Source organism: Oncorhynchus tshawytscha, linkage group LG30, assembly GCF_018296145.1.
Source record: "Oncorhynchus tshawytscha isolate Ot180627B linkage group LG30, Otsh_v2.0, whole genome shotgun sequence".
NCBI lineage: Eukaryota > Metazoa > Chordata > Actinopteri > Salmoniformes > Salmonidae > Oncorhynchus > Oncorhynchus tshawytscha.
The window spans coordinates 4,877,636-4,888,679 of record NC_056458.1 but is presented as its reverse complement, the minus strand read 5'-3'; the positions used below and the strand labels follow the sequence as shown (position 1 = coordinate 4,888,679).

Here is an 11,044-nt window from a genome sequence, read left to right as displayed (position 1 = left end):
TTTAAAAAAGATTGCAGCCAATGTCATTTATTGTCTGTTTTGCACACATGCATACTAGTCTAATTTGTCACACCTTCAGTATAATAAATAGATCAGTGAAGATGGACAGGACATCATTCATCCGATAGATCATCACAAAGAACTTCATTTTAATTTGCTACAAAGTAAGTAGAAATTAAAAACACCATTCATATTATGTCCTAAATGTTGCTTTATCATACATGTGCATTCATGTCCCAGATTGAGTCAAAGCAAAAGCTGCCATGTTACACAGAACCAAGCCTTGTCTGATATTTCAGATTGCACAAGTTACAATCTTTGTTTCTCTATTCATTCATTTAGCACAAATTAAGGTGTTCCTCCTTGCCGTATTTCAAAGGTCTTAAGGAATGGGTAGCCGATGTCTTGGGTGAGATCCGTCTTGCCAAGAGGGCCCCTCGCAGTGCCCCTCCTCTGGGAAAGAGGCACTCTTGTGAGGTAGAGGAGTGGAGTTGCGTTGGACAAGTGGTAGTGCCAAGTTATTCTCATACACAAGGTCTGCCGAAAACAAGCAGAAAATATATTTCTACACCATGCGCTCAAGCTCAAATCACTCATTATAACGTCATCACAGGAGTCATAGAATAATTAAAAATCAGAATAGTTCTTCCTTAAAAAAATGGGATCTCACTCAAGTTAGGTCTTCTGATGGAGACCTGTCGTTGACTGGAGTCGGAGGAGGCTGAGGTGCTTTCTGTGGCACTGGACTTGATGGACCTCACTGAGGGCATGCGCACCAGAGGTTTAGGTCTGGATTTGGCACCAACTGTAAAAGTCTGGCTCCACTCTGAATAACAAGACAAATTACACATCCATAACCTTAGATTTTCAGGATCAACATAATCCATACAGTACCAATCCAAAGTTTGGACACACCTACTCATTTCAGGGTTTTTCTTTATTTTTAGTATTTTCTAAATTGTAGAATAATAGTGAAGACATCAAAATGATGTAATAACACGTGCAATCATGTAGTAAACATATACATATTTTAGATTTTAGATTCTTCAAAGTAGCCACCCTTAGCCTTGATGACAGTTTTGCACACAGCTTTGCATTATCTCAACCAGCTTCATGATGTAGTCACCTGGAATGCATTTCAATTAACAGGTGTGCCTTGTTAAAAGTTAACTTGTGGAATTTATTTCCTTCTTAATGCGTTTGAGCCAATCAGTTGTGTTGTGACAAGGTAGCGGGGGTATACAGAAGACTTGCTTGGGCCAAGAAACATTAGACCAGTGGAAATATGTCCTTTGGTCTGATGAATCCAAATGTGAGATTGTTGGTTGCAAACGCCGCGAGACGCAGAGTAGATGAACGGATCATCTCCGCATTGTGTGGTTCCCACCATAAAGCATGGAGTAGGAGGTGTGATGGTGTGGGGATGCTTTGCTGGTGACAGTCTGGGATTTATTTAGAATTGAAGGGACACTTAACCAGCATTGCAACCACAGCATTTTGCAGTGATACGCCATCCCATCGGTTTTGGGCTTAGTGGGACAATCATTTGTTTTTCAACAGGACAATGACCCAACACAGCTCCAGGCTGTGTAAGGGTTATTTGACCAAGAAGGAGAGGGATGGAGTGCTGCATCAGATGACCTGGCCTCCATAATCACCCAACATCAACCCAATTGTGATGGTTTGGGATGAGTTGGACCACAGAGTGAAGGAAAAGCAACCAATAAGTGCTCAGCATATGTGGGAATCCTTCAAGACTGTTGGAAAAGCATTACAGGTGACGCTGGTTGAGAGCATGTCACGTTCTGACCTTAGTTCCTTTATCATGTCTTTGTGTTCATTTGGTCAGGGCGTGAGTTGGGGTGGGTAGTCTATGTTCTTTTTTCTATGTTGTATTTCTGTGTTTGGGCTGGTATGGTTCTCAATCAGAGGCAGCTGTCGATCGTTGTCTCTGATTGAGAATCATAATTAGGTAGCCTGTTTTCCCCATTTTGGTTGTGGGTGATTATTTTCCGTGTCAGTGTTTGCGCCATACGGGACTGTGTCGGTTTCCATTTAGTCTCTTATTCTTTTGTTTTCTGTGTTCAGTTATATTTAATTAAAATTACATTATGAACACTTACGACGCTGCGCATTGGTCTGATCCTTCCTACTCCTTAGAAGAGGAGGACGAAAACCGTTACAGAGCATGCCAAGAGTGTGCAAAGCTGTCATCAAGGCAAAGGGTGGCTACTGTTAAGAATCTCAAAAATAAAATATGTTATGATTTGTTTAACACTTTTTTTGGTTCTACATGATTCCATATGTGTTCTTTCATAGTGTTGATGTCTTCACTATTATTCTACAGTGTAGAACATAGTAAAAATGGAGAAAAACCCTTGAATGAGTAGGTTTGTCCTAACTTTGACTGGTACTGTATATATATATATATACTGCTCAAAAAAATAAAGGGAACACTAAAATAACATATCCTAGATCTGAATGAATGAAATATTCTTATTAAATAATTTTTTCTTTACATAGTTGAATGTGCTGAAGACAAAATCACACAAAAATGATCAATGTAAATCAAATGTATCAACCCATGGAGGTCTGGATTTGGAGTCACACTCAAAATTAAAGTGGAAAACCACACTACAGGCTGATCCAACTTTGATGTAATGTCCTTAAAACAAGTCAAAATGAGGCTCAGTAGTGTGTGTGGCCTCCACGTGCCTGTATGATCTCCCCAGTTTCCTGGGCATGCTCCTGATGAGGTGGTGGATGGTCTCCTGAGGGATCTTCTCCCAGACCTGGACTAAAGCATCTGCCAACTCCTGGACAGTCTGTGGTGGATGGAGCGAGACATGATGTCCCAGATGTGCTCAGTTGGATTCAGGTCTGGGGAACGGGCGGGCCAGTCCATAGCATCAATGCCTTCCTCTTGCAGGAACTGCTGACACACTCCAGCCACATGAGGTTTACCATTGTCTTGCATTAGGAGGGACCCAGGGCCAACCGCACCAGCATATGGTCTCACAAGGGGTCTGAGGATCTCATCTCGGTACCTAATGGCAGTCAGGCTACCTCTGGCGAGCACATGGAGGGCTGTGCGGCCCCCCAAAGAAATGCCACCCCACACCATGACTGACCCACCGTCAAACAGGTCATGCTGGAGGATGTTGCAGGCAGCAGAACGTTCTCTACGGCGTCTCCAGACTCTGTCACGTCTGTCACATGTGGTCAGTGTGAACCTGCTTTCATCTGTGAAGAGCACAGGGCGCCAGTGGCGAATTTGCCAATCTTGGTGTTCTCTGGCAAATGCCAAACGTCCTGCACGGTGCTGGGCTGTAGCCAACCCCCTTGTGGACGTCGGGCCCTCATACCACCCTCATGGAGTCTGTTTCTGACCGTTTGAGCAGACACATGCACATTTGTGGCCTGCTGGAGGTCATTTTGCAGGGCTCTGTCAGTGCTCCTCCTGCTCGCATTGATGTGCCATCCTGGATGAGCTGCACTACCTGAGCCACTTGTGTGGGTTGTAGACTCAGTCTCATGCTACCACTAGAGTGAAAGCACCGCCAGCATTCAAAAGGGACCAAAACATCAGCCAGGAAGCATAGGAACTGAGAAGTGGTCACCACCTGCAGAACCACTCCTTTATTGGGGGTGTCTTGCTAATTGCCTATAATTTCCACCTGTTGTTTATTCCATTTGCATAACAGCATGTGAAATTTATTGTCAATCCGTGTTGCTTCCTAAGTGGACAGTTTGATTTCACAGAAGTGTGATTGACTTGGAGTTACATTGTGTTGTTTAAGTGTTCCCTTTATTTTTTTGAGCAGTGTATATATAAAAAAATAAACATTTGTTTTATTCTGATCACGTTCAAACATTAATTGAATTTCTGATTTGGGTGGTTATATTACAGTATATTGATATGTGGTTGCATACCAGAGTAGTCTTGGAGTCTGAAGCGGCCAAAGCACAAATGGATTCTCCATTGTTTTCTCACATTCTCCTTCATCAGACAATGGAACAGAAATATAAAGAACCCTAAAACACACCAGTGACACTGGCATCAGGTTTATACCCTCTATACATTACACCCTATGATAGGATAGTGTCGACATCTTGGCAATTCCATTTTGTTCAACTTTCCCAGAGTCAGATTAACTCATGGATACCAGTTTCACGTCTCTGCGTGCAGTTTGAATGAAGTTTAAGGTCGTTTCTGGAGCCATTGCTAACTAGCGTTAGCGCCATGACTTGAAGTCTACAGGAACAGCTAGCATGCTTTAAACAAATAAACGCCTGGCAGCAGTCACTCACCTTGCAGACTGTTGAGGACACAGAAGAGGTAGAGGAAGGGAACCTTGGCTGGCCCCCAGGCGAAGAAAGCCACAGTCCAGGTGAGACCCAGCAGGAAGGTGAGACTGGAAACCCCCTTCAGGTCCTGCAGAAGGAGGCCGCTATGGATGCCAGCCGGCTGATTGACCCGCATGTGGCGGATCTGGACCAGGACCACCACGAAGATAGCCATGTTGCACAGCATCACTAGCAGAATGTAGCCCACCACAGACACATAGAAAGCCACTTCATCCTGGATCCAGCAGCTGATAATAGGATAGAGGGACTTTATCTACACATCTGAATAACAACCTCAGTCCAGAATCCAGGGGTGTAACTTTCACTGGGAACTGGGGGGATATGTCGTCCCCCCCCCCCTCACATTCTGAAATTGCATTTTTGTCCCCCCAGTTTTATCATAGGAAGGTGATACAAAACGAGGCGCGGTGTACTTTAGGACCAGGTGGACGCCTCTGAGCTGTTTGGAGTGTTTATCTGACTGGAAGAAAAAATATATATATGTCCCCCCCACTTCTAAAACCAAAGTTGCCCCCCTGCCAGAATCTACAATACCCAGACTCTAGTACCACACAATGATCATTCATGATCTACACGTAGCCCAACGTAACTGTCGAAAGTTTTGAATTGACATTGAGTGTCAGATACATGTAATTCAGGGTCAGAAAAGGGTACTGTTCATCTAATGATAGTGACATGGAACAATAAAAGTACAACAGGATGAATCTAATACTTACAACGCCTCGGAGTTATCTAGTGGTTCCATGGACTCACTGCCGAGGGAGCTGCCGTAGGACTCTCTCTTCACAACCAGAACTACGCAGCATATAGCCAGAGGGATTCCTGCGAGAGGGGAGGAAGATGGAGAAGTAGAACACGTGATATGGTTCAACTGATAAGACTAAGGGGAAATACGGATAACTGTAGTTTAAAAAAAAGGTAGCATTTCGCTATTGTTCTATTTGAACGAAGTTGATCTCACCCCATCCTAGGGAGCAGAACTTGAGGATGTATGAGGGCACATAAACATTGAAGACTTTGACCAAGGCAAAGTACATGTGCACAGCCTCCAGGCCCATCCAGGTGAAAGAGGCCAGTAGGAAATAGTGCAGTGCGGAAGCCACCGCCACACAAAGCCCATAGCTGCCAAAGGAGGAGAGCCAGGAGTTGACCAGGAAAACCATGTTGAGCCCCAGCAGCGCCAGAGACAAGTTAATGAGGATCTTGGATGGGTAGTCTCTGCGGAGCTTCCTGTGAGGGAAAATGGGGGTATGTGAGATTGAGAGAAAGCTGAGAAGGCAAAATTTGAGCAGATGGTTTAAAGTACATGAAAAGAAAGGAGGCTGTGGAAAGAACACTGTAAGCCACTTTACAAAACGCACAAAGACGATACAGTGTGAAAACAGGAAGACGGTGCCACTCCAAAAACTGAAGGTGCAGAGTGTAGATGTAGCTGAATTGAGTCTTACTCAAATGCTGTGTATGTCAACACAGTGATTCCCAGGAAGACGGAGGACACACCGCAGCCCAGATGAGTGATGATGGTCAGAATTTCCTCATTTGGTATGTCGATTTGAGTCCTGGATACATCCTACAGTACGAGGGAGGATCGTGGCGTAGAGGAGAACATCGTGGTGAGAACAAAGCTTGTGTACCGTTTTTTTGCAAGGTAACCACCCTTGGTGCATTTCAAAGAAGCTCATTACCAGAAGTACTCCAAAATGAGTGAGGTGGTCACACAGGCATGTGGTATAGTCAGCACTGGTGTTGTGCTTCCTGCATCCATGCTGTTCCCATCCTCCCCTTCCTTCTGTAGTAAAATACAATATTTATCTACCCCATGCCTCCTCTGTACCCCACACACACACACACACACACTACACAGATCAACTCGGAGTATACACTTTCCAAAATATTAGGATTTCATTTGCTGGATTATTCCTCTGCGGTTTATAATAGGACCCACCATTTTGATTGAAGTCCCAGTAGACACACTGCACCTCCTTGCCAAGCTTCAAGAGAAAATCCAATTAGATCAGGCAGCAAAAATATGGGTTTGATTGATCATTTTACAAGTGATTGTTCAGTTGATTTCTTGTCAGGAAGTGTTCCACATACTGGATTGGACGTCAAGTGATGTAGTGTCACCTCTACATCCTCCTCTAGGTCCTTGATGGGGCCACTGGCATTGGTGACACTGGCTGAGACCACATAAGTGTTCAGGATCTTCCCATCCGGGTTGTTCTGAAATGTTAAAGTACACAAGACCGGCGATTTACTTCTATCCAATAATACAGTGCCGTTCTGACATAATAAAGGCAGCCCTGCAGTGGTACAACTCGGTTACCATGAAGAGAGTTGGGACTCCATAAAACTGAAACTGAACCCGCGGCTGGGCTCCACTGTGTTGAGGAAATCTGTACTTCAAGGCTGAGGGTAGGGAGATGAATGCAACAGTCCCTTTGAACGGATCCTTGTTGATATAAATCTACAACACCAAGATTAAGGCCAGGATCAGAACAATGCCATCTTAATATCAATGACTGTACAGATGGGTAAAATGGAGGGGTTATATCACCTTGTGTTTAGAAGTATAACTCTGGGGAACCATTTTAATGTTTGGCAATGAATTAGCACTAACCTCGGGGCTTAGGCCCTCTGCAGCAGACGAGACGCCAAAAGTGAGGACCTGAAACTGGCCCAGGTCTACGTCCACCACGGAGATTGCCATCGCAGAAGCAACCAAAGTGTAATTTGTCTGGTCAAAACAAGACATCTTGTCGCCAACCATCTCTGTAATGTCCAGTATTCTGCAGAGCAAAGAGCAGGGGGCAACGTTGAGGACACAGTAAATATTGATAGCAGAACGTACAGGAAAATGAGAGAGAACACGTTATCCATTTGTACAGCTTCAATAGTCCAGGGCTACATTCCAATATCCATACTAACATTAGCCCAAACATTAATTCATTCTAATTGGTAGGCTAGTATGGATCCTGGATCGGATCCCAGGCGTATCTCGTACGACCGTGTGGTTTTGAGGAAGCCTCCTCCTGATCACCCCTCCATTTCTTTAACCACCTGATCTGTGTGGGTGGGATGAGTGGAACAGAGAGAAAACACCCACTGGTTGGTGACATGCTGCAGGTAGCTCTTAGACTCCAAGATGTCTGAGATGATGTTGATGATAGCTTCGCCCAGAGGTGGGGTCATACAGCTGATGAAAACAATGTTTTTGAGTTTCTTCAGAATGGTGCTCAGTTCAGTGCAGTTGAGGTCTGGATGGTCTTTCAGCAGGCCCTCTATCATCTCCACCACATCCATAGCATTCTCTGAAAACATAAAAAGTACAATGCATTGGTTATTATGGTCATAGACAGTGTGCGTCCCCCCAAAGGGACGCAGTAGAACTACCCAGGTGAAGTCAACTCACCAGGAGTGACATCAATGTTGTCTAGGTCTGGAATGGTCTCAACCACAAACGGGCACTGGTGCAGATCTGGGACACCCCAATGGATTGGAAAACCCAACAGACTGTCAGCAGGACAGGTGTGTCAGGCGTCATCCACCCATGGTCAAACAGATGACAGACAAAAATATCAAAGTCAATGAGTATAATATACACTGAACAAAAATCTAAACACAACATGTAAAGGGTTGGTCCCATGTTTCATGAGCAGAAATAAAAAATCCCAGACATTTTTCATATGCACAAAAAGCTTATTTCTCTCAAATGTTGTGCACAAATTTGTTATATCCCTGTTAGTGAGAATTTCTCCTTTGCCAAGATAATCCACCCACCAGACAGGTGTGGCATATTAAGAAGCTGATTAAACAGCATGATCATTACACAGGTGCACCTTGGGCTGGGGACCATAAAAGGCCACTTTAAAATGTGCAGTTTTTTCGCACAATACAATGCCATAGATGTATCAAGTTTTGAGGGAGCGTGCAATTGGCATGCTGACTGGAGGAGTTTCCACCAGAGCTGTTGCCATAGAACTGAATGTTAATTTCTCTACCATAAGCTGCCTCCAACGGCATTTTAGAGAATTTGGCTTCACGACCGCAGTGTAACGTTCGTCGTCTTCCTCTGATGAGGAGTAAGAGAGGTCGGACCAATTTGCAGCGTGGTAAGTGTCCATTTTAATAAGACAAACTGAACACTACAAACATACAAAATAACAAAGTGACACAAACGAAACAGTCCCATGTGGTAACAAACACTAACACGGAAAATAATCACCCTCAACTCAAAAGTGAAACCAGGCTACCTAAATATGGTTCTCAATCAGGGACAACGATAAACAGCTGCCTCTGATTGAGAACCATACCAGGCCAAACACAGAAATCCTAAAATATAGAAAAAGGAACATAGACATCCCACCCAACTCACGCCCTGACCAACTTAAACAAAGACATAATAAAATAACTAAGGTCAGAACGTGACACGTGTTGTGAAGCCAATACTTCTTGGGGGTGCTGAGGAGTAAATATATATATTTGTTCTTCCAGTTTCGTCGCAGGAGTAAAATAATCCTGCGGCAGGAGTAAAATAATCCTGCGGCAGGAGGATTTGATTATTCTCAAAAAAGTGCTATTTGTAACGGGAAATTAGTTTTGATAGCCTATGGTAGGCTATAGTTTAGGTGTAGCTTACGGCTGCATTTCAGGTATGTCGTAGTGGAGACCAATATATATTTTGTGTTGTTAAGCTACAGTATATAAAACAACGTTGTTGATGTGTTTGGATGAATTTCAGATACATTTTTGTTCATTTGACTTTTGCAGTAGTAGGATTTACACTAGTAGGACATGTATTCTGCCTGGTGCTTTAACGTTTCAGCGAGTGAAAGAGAAAGAGAACTGCAGGCTTTCATAAAATGTATCTACATCACAATTTGAGTTTCCTCTAGCGCAGGAAAATTCTCAGTGACAACGAAGTGATCAAATTAGGATACCACATATGTAATTTGCAGTGTTTCATCCCTACACATATTTATTGTTATGGAGGCAAACAGGTCTCTCAGAGACAAACACTATCACGTCCCTCGCAAACAGTATTTAACACCCATAATAAAATTGATCATGGTTATAATTGAAATATTAACTCTGCTTATTATCTATAACAGATTCATGCTTTTATTGCAGGACATATTCCAGATGTACAGTCATCAATTGATTTAGTCATAATTGTTCAATGCAAATAGCCCTATTCTAATGTTAAAGAGAGACAGCTTGGTCATTATGTTGCAGACAGCACATTGTCTCTGACAACAAGATGAAATTGGCTATAAAATCAATGAGCCAGAAACGGTAAACCTCTTACAACTCAAGTTGTTCACTGAGAGACACCATTTGAGACCACAAGAGCCCTTTATACGTTGGTAATTTTCATGACCTTGCATAACATACTAACTACATTATGTACTACAATATTCTAGTTTGACAGCTTGTCTCACCAGAGCCTGCTAGCTGTCTTGCTGGTGTCTCCCTGACATGGCAGCGTGGCAGTCCGGGGGGCCCAGGTGCCTGGCCACACAAACAGGCCCTGTCTGGTCTGGTGTCGGTGCTCAGGACAACTCCCTGGCGCTTGGGGGAACAAGGAAGACAAGGCATCAACTCCTGCACAATTCACAGGGATAAAGGGTGTATTTTCAAATCATTCACATCAAAGGGAATGCAATTTTTGTCCTGGTTCTTAGACCCCTAAACCTCTTTTGCTCTTGTCTAGACAGTACCAGAGTCCATTCAATTTCTGTTTTTATGGGTCTTGTTTCATATCAACAAAGTGAAACTGACGTATATGACGGATGTTAATGTCGTTGGACTTGTTTTCCATGGTTATAGTGCCATTGGTGTATGTCCTCTCCAGGAGGGTACGGATCCGTGTCCTTGTCTCCTCTTGACTTGATGACGTTGTCACCCGCATCTGGAATCGACAGCCGTGTCTGTGGATGGATGGGGAAACATTACATACATCTGGAATCGACAGCCGTGTCTGTGGATGGATGGGGAAACATTACATACATATGGAATCGACAGCCGTGTCTGTGGATGGATGGGGAAACATTACATACATCTGGAATCGACAGCCGTGTCTGTGGATGGATGGGGAAACATTACATACATCTGGAATCGACAGCCGTGTCTGTGGATGGATGGGGAAACATTACATACATCTAGAATCGACAGCCGTGTCTGTGGATGGATGGGGAAACATTACATACATCCGGAATTGACAGCGTGTCTGTGGATGGATGGGGAAACATTACATACATCTGTGCGCCAAACTACTTGCTCCTTAAGTCATACATATGGCTCACTCCCATTTCATCATAAATGACATGCGGTGTCTTGTTGTCTTCAGTGTATGTCTGACTTTTGGGGTATTCTTTTGTCAGATCATACCTTGACGTTTTGAGCAAGGAAGGCTGTAAGAAAGAATTACACTGTTTAGTGGTTACAGACCTTGAATATTTGAGCAGAAGGTCAAAGCAGTAGCGGAAGGTCAAAGCAGTTTTTATTTTCAAAGGGAATATGTTAACCTCTCGCAATTACATGTATTGCTGCCTCAACTACCTGGAGAATAATTTGTATGTCCTGCCGATACATACCCCATCAGACTCAACCGTGTTTGATCGTGGAGATGCTGCACACTGAAAGATAGAACACCTACTGATTAAATTGATACTCT

General features: G+C 43.6%; 1 protein-coding gene across 2 annotated transcripts; it reads right to left on the bottom strand.

Moving 5' to 3' along the window:
* LOC112228942 (adhesion G-protein coupled receptor G4) lies at window positions 1-11,044 on the bottom strand. Of its 2 annotated transcripts, XM_024394751.2 has the most exons (16): window positions 10,150-11,044; window positions 9,810-9,939; window positions 7,781-7,881; window positions 7,475-7,679; window positions 6,989-7,157; window positions 6,695-6,835; window positions 6,466-6,591; window positions 6,314-6,359; window positions 6,054-6,157; window positions 5,817-5,938; window positions 5,330-5,598; window positions 5,085-5,190; window positions 4,312-4,595; window positions 3,934-4,035; window positions 671-826; window positions 1-537 (listed from the first exon to the last, which is right to left on the bottom strand). In XM_024394751.2, the coding sequence occupies exons 1-16, from the start codon at window positions 10,277-10,279 to the stop codon at window positions 383-385; spliced, it is 2,346 nt and encodes a 781-aa protein (XP_024250519.1). In that variant the 5' UTR covers window positions 10,280-11,044; the 3' UTR covers window positions 1-382. The 2 variants fall into 2 exon arrangements, with proteins under 2 accessions (XP_024250519.1, XP_024250520.1); XM_024394752.2 differs by lacking the exon at window positions 3,934-4,035.